The sequence below is a fragment of the Lutjanus erythropterus genome, chromosome 1 (genome assembly GCF_056507025.1).
Source record: "Lutjanus erythropterus isolate fLutEry1 chromosome 1, fLutEry1.hap2, whole genome shotgun sequence".
NCBI lineage: Eukaryota > Metazoa > Chordata > Actinopteri > Lutjaniformes > Lutjanidae > Lutjanus > Lutjanus erythropterus.
Window position 1 is genome coordinate 15,057,701 of NC_139317.1, and position 21,733 is coordinate 15,079,433.

Here is a 21,733-nt window from a genome sequence, read left to right on the forward strand (position 1 = left end):
TTTAGTTTCCATGAATCACATAAAGGTGCAATATGTTAGAATATTAGTTGAAAACGTTCAAAAATCACTAAAATTATCAACAAAATGTAAGGAAACTGTCAAATAAATAAACAAAAATGTCAATAATGGAAATATTCTTACCCATATTGTCCTTATTAAACAGAAAAATACAACCTTACACCTTCATAATTTAAGTTTCTCTCTTTTTTTCCTGAACTAAGACTAGCTTAATTACCTTGTTAACACATCATGAAACAACCTTAATTCAAACTCAACCGTAATAAAATAAAACTCACCAAAACCGTCTTGGTTAGTCTTTCCACTGCTCCAACAATCACAAACTCTGGTTTCGTCCCTTAAGTTACCAAGTTAGAAGTGAAAATATTATACCTCTCTGATGTCTGACCTCCCTTTCACTCGTGTCCTACTTGATGCCTCTCCTGAATCCATCGTGTCCTCATCGTCCCCGGACTGGTCCCAGTCCAGTCGTGTTCACTGGGAGGCTGCTGAACCTGGTTCTGTTGTTTGCTTGCTCAGCTCCAGTTCTGGTGCCAGTTCCTGCACCGCTCCCTGCCAGCATTCCCCACTGGGTCCCCCTCCACCGCAGGCCTGAAAACCTCCTCCTCCTCCTTGGCCGTCCAAAACTCCTGTGCCAGAGGTGTAATCACCAACACTCCCCAGTTCTCAGAGCTCCCAGTTCTGAGGCAGGCTGCTTGGCTGAGTTGACTTCCCTCCTTATGATTGTGTGTACAGGAGTTTGTACCTTTGACATTGTCTGTGCAGAAAACAATCAGAACATTTACTTCTTGAAACCTGGATGCCCCACAATAACAATTTAAAAAACTGGCTTGCGATAAAAAAAAAAACATAAATCACATAAAATTATTCAGTTGCAGGTGTTGGTATATTAATTCTAAAGATGTGTGTGAACACTTTCATGCTTTTGTGACTGGATTTGTGTGTGTTGATGCGTACTTTCTGAACCCTTCAGGAGGACGAGTGGCTCACTGGGTTCGCCGATGAGCCGCTGTGCACGGTTCTGTCCAACAACCACAACTTCCACCTGACAGGGAAGTGGTACGATGAGAAGTGCAGCGAGAGTGGGTATGGCTTTGTTTGTCAAAAACCTCAAGGTAAGAGTCCTTCAGTCTCTTTATCTTTAGTTTTATTCTGTCACCGTCTGTTTTTTCAGTTCGCCTGTCTTTCTCTCCTGTTGTCAGACCGCTCTGCAGTAGTTTTCTGATGCCAAATGGTCTCTAATAATCAATTCTCTCTGCAAGTCAAAAAAGTCTTTGTCAAGTTGAAGTGGAATCTTGAGTGCTGACAGGTGTTTCCTTTCCTGACAGTCACAAAATATGTTCCTGGCCTACAAATAAACAAACACATTAGCAAAATAGAAAACACAATGGGCTTCATGCAAGAACATTCTTGTATTCACATCTTAACTCTCTCTTACTTTTTAATTGTACGTTGGACTTTTAGAAGTGTGGCACATCAAACTCAGCAAATGCTTATAACTTCATGTAACTCTAGAAATGATCTAAGTTTAAGTGCACGTCGGTGAGATCTTGTTAGTTGCACTAACAAAGATTTATTTAGTCAAAGAGTTTCTTAATCTGAGTTTAGCAAAGCAGGGTTTACAATGAGTGCATCCAGTAAGCAGAGCTCAGTTGAACTAAAAAATGAATTTGCATTTCCATTTCACCAAAATAATGTCTGCTTACCCAAATTGAAATAAAAAAAATAATAAATTTGAGTGTTGTTGGGAAAAGTTAGTTAGCCTCGTTAGCCTAATTATGATGGCTCGGCAGTGAAACCTCCAGTTGATTCTCCTTTGAGAAGAAGCTGTTGGCCCAATCAACAGAGCAATATGGCCAAATAATAGAAGAGTCAAAAACTGTCAGTGCAAGTGCAAAGTTTGACCCACAGAGTCACAGGGGGCAGATCTGGGGGAAATCTGTCCCAGTGCCTAGAACTGATAGCTCTGATTGTTAACCTGACATGAATAGTTTGACATTTTGGGGATTGTAGATTTATTCATCATTTTACAAACCAGGGTTGTATAAGAAAATTAAGTTGTTCTTCCCTTTTTTGCTACTTACAAAAATGTTGTATACAAAAATTCTATATAGTAGATTGGTTGAATAAATGTTAAGTCATAGAACTAAAAATAAAACAAACTATTTTGCATGAAACTGTGCTGAAGCAACAAAAATGAACCTATCAGCACCTCTATAGCTCACAAACAATCACATTATATCTTCTTATTTGATCCATATGAAACCAAATTGTATAAATGAGAAATTATGTGTGGGACTACTTTTTGGGGGTGTTCTGGATAGTCTCTGGTGGTTGCCTGGCAACCTAATACCATCAAGACTCATGGTTTCTGAGATGTATCTTTTTTCTAACTCATGGGAAGAAAGCGAATAAGCCCAAAACGTCAAATTATTCCTTTAATTCATGACGACCATTCATTAAAAGCTCATGTCCCTGAAGTAATTACTCTGGCCCCAGAGTATCTTACCTTCTTCTACTCTTTTGCCCTTCTCTTCTTTTTTTCAGATACCTCCAAACCCCCCACCCACTCCTTTCACCTCCCTGACAAAATTGAGTACAGGAGCCGCAGCTACAAGGTTGTGTCTGGCAACATGAGCTGGTACGACGCGATGCATATGTGCATAGAGAATGATTCTGACCTAGTGAGCGTTACAGATGCCTACCACCAGGCTTTCCTTACTGTCCTTGTCAATAGATTGGCAGTCCCCCACTGGATTGGACTGTATAGTCAAGACGTATGTATCCCCTCTCATGCAATATGTACTGTATATACCTCTGCACTGTGTCTGTCTACTGTGTGTTTGTGTTGGAGAGGTGGCATTGTGTGTGTTTCGCTGCTTTTATACAGTTCACTTCTTTACATCTATACAAATATAGATTGATGGTTGATGTCTGTATGAAGCTACAGCAGGTCAGCTGGTTGGCTAGAGTAGCTTTAAGATTGGAAATAGGGAAACAGCCTGGCTCTGTCCAAAAGCTAACTATCCAAACTACCCTAAAATGTTTTATAAATCCTTACAAAAACAGGAGAGTTGCTTGCCAGGCTATTTCTTAGCCAGGAGCAGAATCGTTCTGAGTCTCATGGCCACGGTGCTGACAAGACTTCAGGAAGTCAGATGAAACATGTTAGAAGTGGTGGGAGGCAGATTTCTTTTTCCCTATAAACCGAGCCAAGCTAGCTGCCAAGCTGGCTGATGTGATTGTAATTGTCACTTTTTAGTTGATACCATGAGTGAGGGGCCTAGTACATTTCACCACTGCAACTGCAGTGTTTTTTAGAGTAGAAATGTGTTGGGGTCATTATGCCCAAAGATTATGATAGTAAATGCTTGACTGTAACATCAGCATGTGAACGTAAGCATGAGTCAGAAAGATGTAGAAATCGATACGCAGGGACGTTGAGGGGATGCCACAATTCAACTCAAAGACACTGATGGCCTTGTCATGTAACATACTTATGAAGGGTACGACTAACTGTTAAAAAGGAATAAAAAGAGGTTCCCAAAAAAAAAAAAAAAGAAACCGATAAGCGGAATAGAAAATTCAGTTTCTTAATGATTCTCTAAGAATCGTTATTTCAGAAGTGACCTATATTTGTTAGAAAGGTTATTTATTAGCATCAACCCTGATAACAAGTCATGTACAAATGAATTCAAAATATAACGTACCCTGTCCTTAGTAGCATCCATGTTTTTTCAACTTAAAAGCACATGAACACACCAAAGTCAGAGCAGCAAACGCACTATAAGCCGACCATGTACTGGCTGCAGCTTCATATTTAACGAAGAGACATGAAAGTGGTATGCTCATCTTTCTCAGCTCTCGTCTAGAAAGCGAATGAGTGCATTTCCCAAAACTATTCTTTTAATATTGGTCAATAAGCATGAATTGCAATAGTTTTCTCTTTTTTTCTTCACTAACAGCATTGTTTGCCAATGTAAGCATGTCAGTTCTGGAGAAAGTTAGGTGACCATTGGGCCTAAGTGTCGGTATTCAAAAACTTGGCAATGAGAACTCAGCAATCAACTATCAGCAATTAAAGTCCCCCATCACAGGCTAGATTTTCTAAAGCCTGGAAACAGAGCCAAGACTCCTCATGGCTGCACCCTACACAAGCTTTAAAGGTAGAATATGCAGGATCTGACATCATGTAAACACGCCAGAGAGATAGCTGATTGTTGAGTCTCATTTCCAGGTCATCAAACACCAACGCTTTGGGTTGGTAAATCATCCTGAACACAGCAAAATAATGACAAAATAAAGAAATTCAGGCAGAGGGGAGGGTCTCTGCAGATACAGACACCACAATACACTTCTAGTGCATCATATGTGATGATTGAAAGGGTGTATTGTTTATCAGGAAAATGACCAACTTGCAATATTTAATTGCTCTGAAATGGAAAATTTCTTTGAGTAATAGGTGCACGCAGAAAGCTTATAGTTAGAGCAAAATAGCTTGCAATTAAATCTTTAAAAAAAGGAAATTATGTTACCCACAGGTAATACAAAGTAAAATATTCCAAAAAAAGGTCCAGAAAGATTATTTAAATAGACACCTAGTGTGTTGAATTGAATTTGTTCCGCATAGATGCCAGGTGATGGCCTGTTACTCACATGCCTCACATGGGTTTTTCTCCTGGCCTTTTGCCCGTTTAGAGGTATTCTATGTGCATGTTCTTTCCCAGCAGACAGTCATTTGGCTTCAAGTATTGTTGAGTCCCTGTGGAGGAATGTCTTAGTCATGGAGAGAAATACACACAGGAAGTGACTGAACTGAATCTCTGTCTGCCTGATCTTGTTCAGTTTCTGTCTCGTGAACCACCCAAACCAGAATCTGGTCTTTTGATTTTTATTACACTCATTAATACAGTATTAACAAATACCTGCAGTGTTTTTGTCATTGTTTGGTAACTATTATGACTTCTTCTGATCATGTTGCTTCATGGATCACTGGGTGTGCGTCACCTCTGGTGAATCAGTAACTGAAAAACCCCTCAGAAATATGCACCTACTTAAATAAAGGGCATGTAGGTTCGTTAAAAACAGCATTTTAATTTCGGTTTTGCGTTTCGTAATGCTTCTAAACTGAAAACAATCCTAGGTTAAAATATTTTAGTGAGCATGATTAGGAACCAATAAAAAATAAATAAATACATAAATAAGTTAATTGTTTTTTTTTTTTATAGAGAATCAACAAAAGATTATAGGTCAGCAAATTTGTTTTTGTTTGTTTCAAAATTGTAAAAGTTTGAGCCAGCTGCCTTGAAATTATGAGTTTTCTCAAACTTTGTTTTTATTGTTTGCAAAGTACACAATATTACATAGCACCAGCCTGCAGGTGTTATACAAACATGAGAATCTGATAAAGAAGAAAGAAATTAAATTATTGAGCGTATGTGCAAAAGTTGTAACAAAGCAAAGAACAATACAATCAGAGAGGTCCATGTGAATGGCAACATCGATTTTAAGAAGCCTTTCAAAATTGTTTTGTTATCTATTTGAATAATATGACCTTTTACAAACATCTTTAGATTACAGGATTGCAGCGGTTTACCAATATCACATTATACTGTGTTATGAAAATTGATATTTTTACTTATTTATGTACCCTGGACAGTGCAAATTAATCGACACTGCGATTTACACATAAAAATAAATTTGTAGGTTTAGCTAAGAAGCTAACTGTCAATTTCAGTTTTCAGGGTATCATGTATGTACCATGTATATTTGCTTATCTGTGGTATTGAATTCTACCACACAGTGTTATTTAAAAAAGTTGACAGTTTCATGTCTGTCAGGACATAATATTTTAAATGTTTTAAATTATAATAAAGCATTTCTGTTTTCATTCAAGGGTCTTTGTAACTAATGATACTATAAAACCATGATATTTTACAAGATGCTATCATACTGTGAAACTCTCATATTGTTGCACGTTGGTGCATTGTGCTTCTTTACAGAGTGGCATCAATTATCAGTGGTCAGATGGCAGTGACACAGTGTACACACACTGGGACGCAACCGATGACGATGAAGACATTGCGACGGGAGAGTGTGTCTACATGGATGTGAGCGGAGGCTGGCGGAGAGCTGACTGTGAAACTCTGCTGCCAGGAGCCTTCTGTCATGTTCCCACACCAAGTCAGTGAAACTTCAAAATCTGAGCGCTGGACGCTGCATCTCTTCAGCTGTTTCTGCTACTCTAACAATTTCCTGCCTTTTTTCTGCCCTCTCTCACAGGCAATAAACCATTTGTCTCATACGAGGTGGCGTGTCCCTCCACGTGGGTGAAATTTGGACAAGGCTGTTACAACTTTGAGCCTGTGGTGGAGAAACTGACGTTCGATGAGTCAAGAGAGCACTGCAGGCAGAAAGGTAGGCATTCATAAGGTGTAATTTTGGTCATTTGTTACCTGAATAACCATTATCTCTCTAAGCTCTGTGTTGCATTTGGTATCATGATTGAAAATTAGAAAAATAAATGAAAGAATTGGCTGCTCCATCACTCTAATCTGCAGCATGGATTGCATACTCCCCCTACTGGTCAAATGGAGGAGCTGCTCTGATTCGAAATGATTAGAAGAGATTTGGTAGATAAAAACAGTAAACTCCTGCTTAATCCAAAACATATATATATGTATTTGTTTTTAAACAGGAAAATTCACCACTTTGGGAAATATCCTTATTTGCTTTCTTGCAGAGAATTATATAAAAGGATCAGTAACACTCATGTCTACACAGCAAATATGAAGCCACAGCCAGCAGTTTGCTTTGCTTAGCAAAAAGACTGAATGCAGGGTGAAAACTGCTGTCCTGGCACTGCTAATGTTCACTAATTAACATTAATAGCTTCTTTATTTAATCATCACAAAGAAATGAGGAACCAAGTGTCTGAATGTTGCCTGGCAACCTTGTGGTGTCAGCGGTTAGCTGGTTCCAGTCTCAATGCTAAGCTAAGCTAACACTGTGCAGGCTGCAGCTACATGCTTACTATAAAAGCACAAGGGTGGTATCAAAAAGATTGTGAATACAGATTTCTGCACAAAATACTTAACTATTTAAACTGCACAGAAGTTGTGGGTTTGTGATGTTGTTGTCACTTTCCAGTCAACACCTCAGACATCCTAACCATTGAGAGTGAAGAAGAGAATCGCTTTGTTCTGGAGCAGCTGTGGTCACTGGGGTTTCTCCACCACACTGTGTGGTTGGGGTTGTACTTCAACATTGACAGTAAGAATCTCTCACTCTGTCACACTCATCAGATGAACACGATTACCTACAATTCCATTTCATTAAATGATTTCTGCTTTTAGCTGATTCCATGGCCTGGGTGGATGGTTCACCTATGGATTATACAAACTGGCCCAGCAAAGCGCCAGACTCCAAGCTGCTGACTGCAGACACCTGTGTCACCACCAGGGTGGTTGACGGCGTGTGGCACCTGTCAGGCTGCACCGAGCGGCTCGGCTTTGTCTGCAAAACCATCTCAAGTAAGTTGAATCAAAGGCCGTAGTGTGGAACACAGGGACCTTCTGAAAGAATAGTGGGTCCCCTGTGTTGAACTAATACAACATATTTGAATATTTGTCAACCTTCTCTAACTGCAGGTGTTTTACCTAAATCACAGTGCCACAAGGTTGAAATTAAAGGACCAGTGATTTGGATTTAGTGGCATCTAGCTATGAGCTTGCAGATTGCAAACACCTGACCTCACCCTCCTCTTCTAAGCATTCAGGAGAAATTAAGAAAAATTAGAGCCAGTGTTTGGTTTGTCCATCCTGGGCTGCTGTAAAACCATGTCGGTGAAACATGGTGGCCTCCATAGAGGTGATTGTATGCTAATCAAAGCATACAAATGAATGTTATATTCAATTTCAACCATTTTCTGCTAATAAATCCCTACAAATCTTACACAGTGGGCCTTTAAAAAAGGAAAAAATATATATATATATAACAAAGAATTAACAGTATGCTCTGTGTGGATAAAATTGTGTCAAGCGTAAACAAAATCAGGTATGAGCCACAAGCAAAAGCTTTTTTTTTTTTTACTTTAATGTGGGGCATGACTCTCTGTAGAGACTAATGCACAATTGCATGGAGCTATTTAAGTGAATTGTCAGTATTTAAGTTCACAAATTTAGTTTCTCTCTTGTGTTACTGTTTTTATGTTCTGGCATATTAGGGACTTTTATTGTGATGACTTTATTGGAGATAACATGTTTTTATGTGTTCTGACAGCATTTCATGATGAAATATCAAATGCTGTTGGGCAAGTGTTTTTTTCAAATAAACTAGATAAATAAAATATATAAAATTTACAGTCTCTTTGAACTGAGACCCCTTCAAAATCATTATTATTGGTTCAGACTCTGACTTGGCAGTCAAAGGTCTGCAAGTAAACTTTGTCTTTTTTGTTTGACACATATTTTCATCTTAAGTCGCTGTCACTTGATTTTTGTTACCGCTAATAAATATGTTTAAAAAAGTCAAATGTAATTTGCAGTCAGATTCCATGACTTTGTCATCTTTTAAGGAAATTCACATCTGGTGAATGATGATTGAGTGGATTATGCTAACATATGATAGTGATCATTTCTGGGCTCCTTTTTACACTCCTGTTTTTTAAGATAAATATCATGGTCCGCATTGGCTCACGTTTTATATTTTTGCTCCACTGGATTCAAATTGAGGGCTGGCCTTTTATTTATCCATTGCCATGGTGAATCACAGTATTGGAGCTCCGTTGATGATGGTTTGGAGTGAACATACTCAGAGTTGACTCAATAAATTTTGATCAGCAGTTCTGGAACCGAAAACTCTTTGTCAGTGTGGTGTTAGACTCAGAGTTTGTTAATTCTGCTTTCTTAAAAAGGCCCCTGTTGTTATGGAGATGCAAATCCCTGCTGTGCCGGGCCGACGTGCCAAGTCAAACCAAGTCAACTCAGGCCAGCACATGTGTACAGAAAAGGGGTGATGGTGGAGCTTAAGAGCCAGATAAGGGTGAAAGAGTGATAGTTGTCAAGTTTCAGCAATACAACTGCAAATAAAGGTGATGCCATGTTTGCATGTTGTCAGATCTTGTAGGTTTAAAAATCAAAATTCTCTCAATCTCCAAAATAGGCCTGGGAAAAACTTCAGCAACACGCCTACATTTGAGATGTGTTTATTTATTCAGAGTATAAGTGCTATCTGCTTAGTTACTGTTCAATAATGTTTTGATATTTAGTCAAACTAAGATCTGCAGTAGGCTGTAGTTGTATAGTACGCCGACACAGGAGGACAAAATGACTGAAAATGTTAATTAAAGGTGCTGTAAGCGAAATTCACTGCCACCAGCTGTAGACCACCAGCATCTCAGACTGAGACAAATACAGATTTTCTTCCACATTATGTGGTCTGAATACCCTGGACATCATGTTGAACTTATGTATGTGTTCCTTTACAGATGTAGTGACAGAGGTGGAAGTGGAACCGATAAAAGGTAAAGTGCACTTTAATGGGACATTTTTACACTTCAGACACCTCTTTCCTGTCCTGTAGGTGCTATAAGCATGAGCTCATCATTTCACACGTTGACATGACAGCTTCCCAAAAGTATGTCTAGATGGTAACCCCACACAAGAAAAAAAAATGTGAATTATTATTATTTTTTTTAACCCAAACCATGATCTTTCCCTAATCCTAACTAAAAGTATTTTTGTCCCTGAATCTAAACTGATCTTAACCACACTGTGGTCACATCACAACAGATAATTATTTTATACAATGTACTATCAACGAACGATTTCTGGCCAAAAAAGAAAAAAAAATCTGTCAGAAGCTGGGACTATTAATGGAACAGGTCATCCTCAAATCAAAAAATAAATATTTTTCCCCTGGCCTGGAGTGCTGTTTATTCATTTAGTTTTTATTTTGGTGTCAGTTACACAGTTTTGGAGAAAACGGCTTGTGGTGCTTGAAGCGCCAGAAAAAATACTTGGAAAATTGAACACCAGTGTTTCTACTTTATTTTCTACTGGAAAGAAAGTAGTTCTTATATGAAACTGCTCACAACAAGGTCTGTGGATTATCTTGAGTTAGCAGGTTATGATTTCTGGAAAGAGATGCTGGTTTTGAATGTTTCAAATGTATTTTTGGCGCTTTGAGCACCACAAGCCGAGCACCATTTAGTGCCATTATTTTGGGGAGAAAGCAGACGTGTCTACGGTCAGCGTTTCCAAAACTCTGCAACTCACACCAAAAAATTCTAGATGGATAAAAAGCACCACAGGACATGGGAAAATTTCTTGGTTTGGAGGTGAACTGTCCCTTTAAATTCTCTACTTTCTGTTATTCTGAGAATTTGGAAAAATTTAGGGGAAAATGCGCCAAACCGTAGACAAAGGCTATGATGTACATTTCAGTTGTTTGGCAGGACTTCAAAAGTGAAGCCAGAACATCTTGATCACCCCCTGGTGGCTGGCTACAGTATAGGTCATAAACCCCGCCCACTCCATGTTAGCACATGGGATATAGACCAAACTAAAAAATCAAAGTATGTGTCAAACAATGGTTTCTGTCATTTCAGGTAGTTCTTATCATGCTGATGTTTGTTCAAGTATTCATTTTTCTAATAAGTTTGATTCTAATTAGTTATTGCAGTATGTGATCAAATGTGTGTTTCAGGTTTACATCATGGTATCATCGCCGCTGCAGTGCTGGTGGCGGTACTGATCTTTGCCCTGCTGGCAGGAGTCATGTGGTTTGCATACAGGAGGAACTCACGTTTTCGGGGGCTTCCCACGCTCACCAGCGCTTATTACAGACAAACCAGCTCACAGGCTACAGAGTCGGACGGAAATGTGCTGATCGCAGACCTGGAGGCTCACTCAGGAGAATAGCACTCAGTGACTCCTTTTCTGTTTTTCTCCCCCACGTTCTCTGTCTTGTCTGTCCCTCACCATTTCGCCATCAGGTACAAATGCCACATGACACTGTACAGCTGTGACGCTGACTTCTCAGGACAGTGGTGAGATGAAGACGGCAAACATGTCGAATTTTAATTTGAGAACGTGTTTTGAAGGATCCCTCTACAGTTTTCCTTTATTCAAATCATTTCAGTGAAGATGTGTGGAAAGGTGTTGACACTGAAGAGTCCACAATGGAATTTCTAGACAGAGTTCACATAAATGAGAATGTTGAAGAAGGGATGCTAGATAAATAAATAAACTTTATAAACATATTAAAGGAGGTACTGAACACTATGGCTGGGTTGCACCAACAAGGATTAATTTTTAAACCCATTTGAATCATAATTTGATTTAACTAAACTTTAATAAATTTTCAAACAGATTAAAGCTAAACCTCTTTAACCCTCAGTTTAGTTTTTGCCGTAAACATAGATTAAAATTAATTCCGTTGTAGCAAAACTTCAGACTCCAATTTAAAATATGATCCAGTATGAACTTTTAACGTACACTTGAGGAGGTTTAACTTTTAAAATAGCCGCCTGTCAGTTAAAACAGTCTAACAGTTGCCGTACTGTGCTGTTGTCCATTCTTTAATTGTTTATGATCTGGCCGATATTGCTCCATTAATTCAGCTTTTTCAAAGGAGGAGAAATTAGAGCTTCTCTTCTTAGCCATTATGAGTTGCCTAACTAGGCTAACTGACTTTTCAGTGCAATGTTTTGTTAACTTTTTAGCTAGCAAGAAACCAACTTAACATTTTTTTTACTTCTTAGCTAGCAAACAATGCAACATTATGTTAACTTTTAGCTAGCTAGCAAGCAATATGTATTTACCTACATATCAAACAATGCAATTAACCCTTCTTAGCTAGCTAGCAAATCATGTAACATTTTGTCAACTTTTTAGCCAGCAAGCAAAACAATATGACTTTTTCTAAACTTTTTAGCTAGACAGCAAACAATTTAACTTTTTTTTTTTTTTTTTTAACTTCTTAGATAGCTAGCAAAAATGCAATGTTTTGTTTTGGAATTTTTGTTTTGTGAAGGAATACAGAGCAGCTGAATGGTAAGGATTTTCCCACGATTTAGTATTCAAATTTATTTTTTATTTATTTCATTGTTTTCATGTGGATAGGCAAGCATTTCCTTGTTTAAACCCTACTTCAATTTCGGTTTACATCACAAAACTTGGATTTACTGAACCGAGATTAGTTTTTAATGTTGTAACAGAGCTGTGGTTTATTTTAAATCTGGATCAATTCATTTCAAACCTAATTTTGCTAAACTCTGATTAGAACTAATTGTTCATCTTTGTTGGTTCAACCCTGTCTTAAAGTTTGTCATGATCCTGCAGTATGAGGATTGATAATTGGTAAACAATAAAAAAAAATAATTTGTATAAAAAAGGTTTCATTCATTAAGATTTGAACAGGTGAAGAAATATCTTGGGCCTGCCTACTTTTAAGGTTAAAAAATTACATTTATTGTGATAAATAAGATGCAGATTGATGACAACATAGAAAGTACAGAGATATTTGTGATGTAATTTTGTATATTTCATTCAGAATTCAGGAGCTGTTGGAGCTGCACATGTGGTACAGCAATTTTGTCAGTATTACTTATGTTGTTTTTTTAAGTATACATGCTGTATATTGATATGAAAGGTTTTTTGAATGTTTAAAACTAACAGAAAACGTGTAACTGGATGACTGGATATGTCCTCTTGTTCACTTTTGTTGGCTGATGCAAAGCAAATTATTAGATGTATTTTGCACATTTTTCTTTGTGTTTTAATAAATTGAAGTAAGGCCTAACAAAATCAGATTTTACACTGACCCTTGCTGTGTGATTAACCGGACTCAAAGAAACAGAGGAGTTCCCCTTTTCAGTCCATGAATGACTTCACTTTTTTGCAGAATATTGCAGGAGGTCGTGACCATAATTCGACATTTCCTCCTGGAACATCCTCATTACAAAATAACTGAAACCAAAGGATTCATAGAAATACCATCTAACCTTGCAAAATAGAGACCCACATTTACCACAAAACCACAAAGAACTGTAAAGGGACCACATAAAAGGTATAACAGCCACAAAGAAACACAAAGCTACAGAGAGATGCAAAATGACCATAAAGAGATACAAAATGACTACAAATAGTCACTATTACGTGTTTTTTTCATGCCTTTTACATGTCTGTGCTCAGGGGCCCATTAAGATATAATCCGTCTATGGTGTCCTGTAGTTTCACCATCAATACAAATGTCATATTAAACACCAAAGAATGCCTCGCTTTGTTATAAGAAAAGTCTTATAAAGTAACATTCAGAAATGTACAGTGTGTGAAAAATAACCAGATATGGTTGAAAATAGACTGGTCTTTGGTTTTTATGGTCAGTTTTTAGTGGCTCCTTTAAAAATATATAATAGTAGTTGAGAGATGCAGGAGATAATATTACTGACATAGACTAATCCAAGTAGGTCACAGTTTAAGATCATTTATCTTTCTTTCTTGAATATTATCCTTGGTATTATCTTAGGACCACAAATATTGTCTCTGCTTGTGAAAAAAATATTATGATCACCTTGTGTTTAACTGATCCAAATAAAATACTCCAAGCTTTTAGATTGACTAAATAAATATATCAGCACTTGGCAGCAGCTAACAAAGGGAAATGAGACAGCAAAGTGCAGCAATTGACAGTTTCTTATAGTATCTGACAGCAGGATGTAAAGTCATTAATAAATAATAACAGGTAGCTGCTACTTTCACAAATAAAACAAACATAATTTGCAACAAATAAATAATTAATGTCGTGCAGTTAGCTGTAATAGAAACAGTGAATGAAAAATACACATATATACCTGTGTTTTTAGTTGACGGAAACAACCGCGTGGGCGTGAGGTGTGTGATTTGGACAAAATTTCCGGGCTTTCGGGAACGTGAAAGGAGGGCACCGACGCAAAGAGCCAGTAAATACACAAGAGAAACAGGAAGACGAGCGGTCAGCCTTCAAAATAAAAGTTTCACATGAAAGTTACTATTTGGACCAGTGAGTCCATAATGCCACATCAGGAGTTAGCTAACTTTAAAGGAGATTGCTACAATAAATGGCAGTTTCACAGAAGGAGAAGTTCATTTGGCTAATAACAACAGAAAATAGTTGGAAGACAATGTCCACCATGTTTTTAATGTTATTTGCTTACACTAGTTATAAGCTATTGAGTCAAAGTTAACTGACTGAAGATTATTTGATTTAAGTTTGTAATTTGTTTCTTCTAATTTACTTGACCAACTCAGTCTTAATGGCAATGTTTTTGACATGCATTGTAACTCACATTTTTTCCCCTCAACATCTGCTTTTGTTTTAATTTGATTTTTCATCTTATATTCAATTGACTCCCACATGTGTCCCATTTTTTTTTAGATAATAATTTACTCAGTAGGTGATAAGGTTGAGTCGGAATCATTTTTTAAAATTATTTTCGACACATGCCATAATTTGTTTGATTTAGAGAGCCAGTTTAACTTCATTTTATTAAGTCATAAGTTTGATTTAATATTAAGATGTGTTTGTTTTTTTTTGTTTTTTTTTGTATTTGTTATTTATTTTTTGTTTGATTTTACTTAGGTCATGAATTTGATTTAACTCATTACTTATTAGGTTATAATCTTAACCCAGTAGGTCACAATTTTAACCATTTTATATTATTTATTTATTTATTTATTGTTTGCTTGGTTGGTTTTACTTAGTGGGTCGTGAATTTGATTTGTCTAATTTCTATGACTAGTAGGCCATAAACTACTTTTATTTATTTATTTATTTGCTTGTTTGTTTTGTTTGGTCTTACCTAGGTCATAATTTGACTTTGAAGGCCATAATTTTAACCTTCCTTTTATTTTATTTTAATTCAGTTCAAGTTTATTTTTAGTGTACTTTAGTTTGTTTTATTTCAGTTACGTATTTTCCCAGTTTACCGGTCGGCTTTATTTTGTGGATTAGACCGGAAGTCTCCTCCGCTGTGGCTCGCGGTAGTCTGTGTCGCAGGAGCGGGACTGTAGTGTGGAGCACAGCTGACAGTTGAGAGAACTGGGTTAGCTGTTAGGTTGGTTATCTGTCCACTTTCGCTTTGGAGTCCAGTGATCGATCGGCCTACATTCACCGCTGAAACACTCCGGGAGGACCGATTATTTGATTCTTTATGAATCCAACAAAAACAGTCTGCCGTCAGTGACCATGCTGAACATTTCCCAGGCGACACTTTGCCTTTGTTTGTTGACTGTGTTGACTGTTTTCTTGGGGACCTGCTCATTAGCGGCGGCTAACGTCAAAGCTTTCGGTAAGTTATCTGCGTCAAGCTCCCGGACACTTCGCTTTCATTTCTGTGTCACTTTTTATACTTTAAGGCACGAGTGAGCCGTTTGTGCTGTTCACTTTCGACTCAGTTGGGTAGTAACTTCGTCCACGGAGGCGCGACGTGAATCTGAGGACAATAGCTGCAAACCTGCTGGACCACAACAAGTTGAAACCAGCTTTTAGTGTAACCGTTTAGTTTAATTAGTTGCTTTCCTACACAATTCCCATCCCCCCCCAGGGACTGGGAGTGTGATGCCACACCATATTCTGACAGGTCAAACTTGCACACTCATGCCTCCCTCCTTCCTCCTCTCCCACACACACACACTACATCTGTACGCGGCTCTTATGTATGTCAGACACTGTTTATTATCAGTAGTAGTACATTAACGCAAGCCTTAATGTATGCAATAACAGTGAAGCTGTAATATGATATTACTTTCTTTCGTAAAAAGCTTGTGTGCGTAGGAAGGTGGTGGACGTATGCCAGCTGATTTTATCTGCTTCATATGTTGCTGCAGTCACCAAGTTCAATAAAATTAACTAAAACTAAACTAAAAACGAAGTGTTGAAAAGCATCTCAGTTAACTGAAAGAGTCTGAGCAATAGATTTTAGAAAAAGAAAACTAACTGAAACTATATTAGGCACTTACAAAACTAAAAAAAAAAAAAAAAAAAAAATGCAGGTAATGTCTTCAGTTTTAGTCTAAGACGTTGTGGTCAAATTTGTCAACATACCAAGTATGAGCAGGCATTGGTGCACGTTTGTGTCTACACATACACTTAACTGTGAATCCGTTTGCTTCATAGTGTTGCAGTTTGTATTGTGAAACCTATTCTGAATTTCTCAAAAGACAAATACTCCCCATATTCTATTAATAAAACCCTTAAACTAAACGAAACTAGAACTGAGCATTTTGAAACAATAAAAACTAAACTAAATGTGCCAACCAGCTGTAGAAACTGGAACTAAACTGAATGGAAAGCAGAAGTTAAAAACGAAATTAAAATAAAAATTAAGGAAATAAAAAAAATATATATATATATATTAACTTTGGCAGTCACTCATAACAATTTATCCATGTCATTATACTGTATGTACTTACTTACTGTCCACTTCTCTTTATTTAGGTAACTGTGGATTTCACATATATTTATCATAAAACTTAGATCTCAACATGAAGATCTAAATGCTGTTTCAAAGCTGTATCAGTGCTTGGTTTATATTTTTATTCACTGGCCTAAACATAGTTAAATTTAAAACTGAGACTGGATATTTGGGGTCAGTGCTGATAACAATATTAGGGAGTAAAACATTCAGATATTAATATAGCGACTGATACTGCGGTGATCCCTGAAAGGTACTTATCAAATACTTGTGACAAAGATATGTAATGGAGGCCGGATATTTTACAGTTTAAAAATAAACTAATTGCCCATAATGATATCATGTCACTGAAACAGTAATTTTTTTTTACTGGATTCTTTAATTATTATAAATAACTGTAAAAAAAAGTTGTTGTTTTTTTTTGTTGTTGCATATATACTGTATTTAGTTATTTTATTTTACTGTTTACGTATTGGTCATTGGACTTGAAGCCATTTCACTGTGGTTAATTTCTTGCTTAGCAATCACAAGTATTTTAAAGAGAGATTCGTCCTGTGTCATAGCTTTATCTGGGATTTTGCCCAGGTATGACAAATGCAAAAAGCAACAAAATTCTGTTTCTTTTTGGCTATCTTTTGCCAATGTGAAAGAATTGAAAGACGCCCGGAAAATATGATAATGGTCAGGCATGTTTTTAATTTATTTTATTTTTCTCAGCACTAGTTTGCTTCCCAAGGGTTTTTTTTTTGTGGTAAGAATGTGGACTTCCTGCATTGTTGTTAAAACCTCCCAAAATTCCCCTGAAAGATCAGAGGAAGTGATCCTCATGTTCTAGATTGTTACTGTCACTTCTAAGTAATTTGAGCCACATTGTATTATCATGGGGTTTTTATTTGTGATTTTGCACGTATGCTTTAAAAAGAAAATAAGAACTAATTTTTTTTTTAACTCTGTCTGTCCATCACCACAGACGAGGATGCATTCACCATCCAGCACTCGAGCACAGGGAAGTGTCTGGCTGTGGGGTCTTCAACAGACTTCAGCCTTGCCTCCTGTGACTCAAACAACAAGTCCCAGCTGTGGAAGTGGGGTTTGGGTCACCGCCTCTTCCACGTGGGTATGTCCCTCTGCTTGGCATTAGATGTCCCCTCCAAGACATTGTCCCTGGTTGACTGCGGCTTGAGCAATCCGCTGGCTTGGCGTTGCCTGGATGGAGTCATTTACACCGTTTACCAGATGGGCCTGGCAGCCAGTGACGGCAAAGTTGCCGCCAAACGGGACACGACTGATACTTGGCTGAGAGGAGGAACCCAGGAAAACATCTGCCAGAAGCCGTACCATGGTGAGGGTGGTTTAATTTAGTTTATACACTGTTAGAAGAAAGGGTTCCAAAGGGTTCTTCCTGAAAGGCTGAGCTTCTACCAGAACAAGTTGCTTCTGAAGAACCGTTTTTTGAAGCAACAGTTTGTCAAGGTTTCTTTGTAAGACTTAAGGCTTCAATTAAGAACCTTTTCAATTAAGGGTTCATCAAGGGTTGTTTTTGTACCATATTACAAAGGGTTCTCAGTAGAGCCCCCTAGATGGGTTCTAGATAAAACCCTTGGAATTTAAAAAGGTTCTCTGTAGGACCACCTCATTGTTTTGTAGATAAAACCATTGGAATATAAAAAGGTTCTTGGTAGATCCCCTTGAATGTGTTGTAGATAAAACCCTGGAATATAAAAAAAAAGTTTGCGATAGAACCCTGCAGGTGGGTTCTAATTGGCACCCTTATAAGGTGGGAAGGTTCTGGATATAACCTCCAGAGAGGGGTCTGGGTGGAATCATTACACAATAGAAGGGTTCTCTGTAGAACCTCTCATTGGGGGTTCTGGGTGAAAGCTTTCATAGATGGTTTTAGGTAGAACATCCTGAAAGGGTTCCAAGTGGAACCTTTACAAAAATTCGATCTGGAACCAAAAAGGGTTTTCCTTTGGGGACAAGATAAAGAACCCTTTATGGTTCTAGTCTGCACCTTTATCTCTCGGAGTGTATGAGAGAGGAAATGCTTCGTACTGCAGATCTTCAAACAGTCCATTATGGAGCTCTGAGGAGGACTGAATGATGCTTGAAGTTAAATTCAGTTAAATTGAATCCACTTCCCTGAATATGACTCATTCCATCCTCGTATGTACAGGTTCCACCTTTTCCTCTTGCTCTGTGTCACTTGACCGAACAGGTTCTTGTACATTTTAAAGCCAGCCTGACTTCTGAGTGGGTTATCTTCATTCCGATCAAATGTTACTCCTTTATGCTTGCAACATGGTGTGTCAAATTCCTTCCTTTGACAACTGCAAGACCAAATACTACAAAAGCACCTCGGAGTCAAAGCTGCCTCTCTGAGTTTAGGGGAAATTCCTTTGGGTGTACTTTATGATACTTCTGTGGTCCCCTGCAGCAGGTCTGTGTGGTGCAGAGCCATAGAAAAGCTTTCAGTTTTGTTTGATAGATACTGCTCATCACACGACTCTCATGCCATCTTTTAAGAAATGTTAGGAATTTAAAATACAAGTATGTTTTCTGTATATTACTCTCAAAAATACCCATAAGAGTACACAGGGAAATTGTGACTCTTGAATACTTTTAAGTAAATAAACTACATATTTTCCAGTAACTGTCGTAATATGTACCGACTCTGATAGAACTGCTGATTTCTTGTTGATTATGGTTTGTACGAATTATTTGACACAAAGCAGCTCCCTTCCTCAGACATCTCTCCACTGATGCATGTCTATAGGTCCTGTTAGTGTGTGTGTGTGTGTGTGTGTGTGTGTGTGTGTGTGTGTGTGTGTGTGTGTGTGTGTATTCCAGGCCAGCATGTGTAACATAACAAAAGTGAAAACTTTAATTTCCTCAGGAGGGATTAGTAAAGTATACCCTCTTCCTTCCTAACCATGATTGGTTTTGGAAAAAAAACTTTATGTTTGTGGTTTTGTTGTCCAGAAATAAACAAATATCTCTCCAACTATGGCTAAGTTTAGATGCACAAAATATTCTAACTAAGCTGTTTACTTGGTTAATGAAAATAAACAGTCCACTTACATTAAAGTTTGCATGCATACTCCGCTGAATGAACACAACCTCCCTTTTTCATTCCTTCAACCACCTTCTTGAAAAGGTCGCTGTTGTGATATTTGCACATATCCAAAAACCTGTTGATATCCAAGTCTTTCATTGTGTTTAAAAACAGGCATGTTTCTCTTTCTAATTCAGAAATGTGGGCTTTCCATTTGAGCACGCATCTCTACCCCAGCCTTTACAAACTGGTGGCCAGTTGGTTTGTTTATAAAACACAGAGTTGACTGCCTCAAGAGGCTGTGTGTGGCAAACTGCAGTAAAACCCCCAACTGACAAGCATATTCTGAACATGCTGTTTACACGACCCGTATCAAATTCGGAAAATTGTTGTATTTGGAATAATAGAGGAAAATTAGCGTGCATGTAAACATAGATTTCCCACGAGCGTCACTTAATTCTGGTCTCATTTTAGCGATATTAATGCTTTTGTTTGTGCATCCTGAGAAGAAGTGGTTTGGTGTACGCAACAAGACACCAAGTTTCACATTTAACAAATTACTGTCCTGGCATGTTTTTGGTTGACACAAACATAAGAGGCTTGTAGCAGGTCGTTGATTTTCTGTTCTTCTCTCCCTGCAGTTGTCCACACCACTGGTGGGAACTCTCCCGGCCTTCCCTGTGAGTTCCCCTTCAAATACAATGACGTCTGGCATCATGGATGCCTCCCAGATGGAAATTTGCCTAGACTGACCTGGTGCGCCACCTCATCGGACTTTGACAATGACAGAAAGAAGGGATACTGTCTAATACCTGGCATGTAGAACTTTTATATCTTAACATCTTTGGCCATTTCACGTTGACTCTGGAGACATTCAGCGTCCCTTTTTGACAATATTGGTATTGTTGTAAGATAATTTATTATGGTATTAATTACATAAAATGTAGAAGCTGATATGTGCAAAGCTATTTTCTCCTTGTAAACTTTTTTATGATAATTTACATCCAACATTAACAAACTGAAATGACACACACAGATACTTACACTCACGCTGTCTCTTTGACTTTGCAGAGGAGGGTTGCGAGATTCTGTTTGAAGGGCCAGAGGAGGAATCCTGCTATGAGTTTGTTCCTGATGCCACGGTGACCTGGCAGCAAGCTTTGGATTCATGTCGCAGTCAGGGAGCAGAACTGCTGAGTGTGTCTGAGCCCAATGATCTCCACTCCAAAACATGTGAGACTGATTTATTTATTTCTTCTTCTACATCTGTTTTTGTTTCTTCTCTACCCATAAACTGACAAAAAGCAAAAACAAGAAGCCATTAACTTAGGCCTAGGTGATCAGACAATAGCAGTATGTATCAGGAATAGACACTTCATCAATAGCAATAAGAAAATTTTTCAATAAAATGTTTATTTAAACACAATCCGCCATGAAAACATGTAACAAACACACCCTGGCTCATAAATGGCCTATCATACCCCTTGATAAGGAAACATTTTATTGTGATAAATTTTTCTGCTTGGACGTGTTGCATTCAGCATCCATGCAGTCAAATGCTCTGATATGAGAGGAATGCTTCTTTAAGCCAGGGTTCAACATCAATGTTTTTTTTCTCCTGTGTGGTCGGGCAGGAGGGACAGAATTCAGCTTAACCCCAAGTCAGTTTTTACTTGCCCCCATTCAAGTAGTTTCACTTTTAGCGATTATAAAATAACAACGAAGACTAAAGTTAACTGTCATGTTTAATCTAGTGCTGCAATGACTACATTCTATAGTTGAACTCTTCTTTTTAGTTTAAACTGCTTGACTGGTTTGGCAAGTGAATTGCCAGATCTACTTACCCAACATGACATTTTACTTATCCTGTGCACATTAATAACACGTATAACGCTAAAACCTGCAATAATAATGAAGCTGGCAGGGCTGCAAAACTACTGTACAACACTTATGGTGATTTTAAAAGAGAAATAATGACAAAAAATGAATCCTAATCTGAATATATCAAATGACCTGGTTCTCCCAAAACATACTGCTTGAGAACTTTGAGGGAAATTGTTTCATTTTGAGGGCGACCTCTGCACCCTCTGTTTGGATAACAAGCTATTAAAAAGCTGGTCGCCGTCCACTTAAATTGTTTGAGAGATTCTACAAGATTGTTTTCCTGTGAAACTCCAGCAATGTTTTGTGGACTGAAAAGTTAA

At 37.9% G+C, this 21,733-nt stretch overlaps 2 protein-coding genes across 2 annotated transcripts in view; both read left to right on the forward strand.

Annotated features, from left to right (window-relative positions):
* The window catches only part of pla2r1 (phospholipase A2 receptor 1), a 36,711-nt gene extending 25,328 nt beyond the window's left edge, over positions 1-11,383 (forward strand). The window contains exons 23-30 of the mRNA XM_084714722.1: positions 992-1,133; positions 2,566-2,795; positions 6,021-6,201; positions 6,301-6,435; positions 7,168-7,290; positions 7,374-7,550; positions 9,506-9,541; positions 10,726-11,383. Coding sequence (XP_084570848.1) covers positions 992-1,133; positions 2,566-2,795; positions 6,021-6,201; positions 6,301-6,435; positions 7,168-7,290; positions 7,374-7,550; positions 9,506-9,541; positions 10,726-10,940 — 1,239 coding nt within the window. The 3' untranslated portion in view covers positions 10,941-11,383. The remainder of the gene's footprint in view (positions 1-991; positions 1,134-2,565; positions 2,796-6,020; positions 6,202-6,300; positions 6,436-7,167; positions 7,291-7,373; positions 7,551-9,505; positions 9,542-10,725) is intronic.
* A 3,642-nt stretch (positions 11,384-15,025) lies between these two features.
* Positions 15,026-21,733, forward strand: part of ly75 (lymphocyte antigen 75) — a 35,497-nt gene continuing 28,789 nt past the window's right edge. Inside the window, exons 1-4 of the mRNA XM_084714710.1 lie at positions 15,026-15,349; positions 17,445-17,816; positions 20,171-20,344; positions 20,601-20,762. Of these exons, the coding sequence (XP_084570836.1) occupies positions 15,247-15,349; positions 17,445-17,816; positions 20,171-20,344; positions 20,601-20,762 (811 nt within the window). The 5' untranslated portion in view covers positions 15,026-15,246. The remainder of the gene's footprint in view (positions 15,350-17,444; positions 17,817-20,170; positions 20,345-20,600; positions 20,763-21,733) is intronic.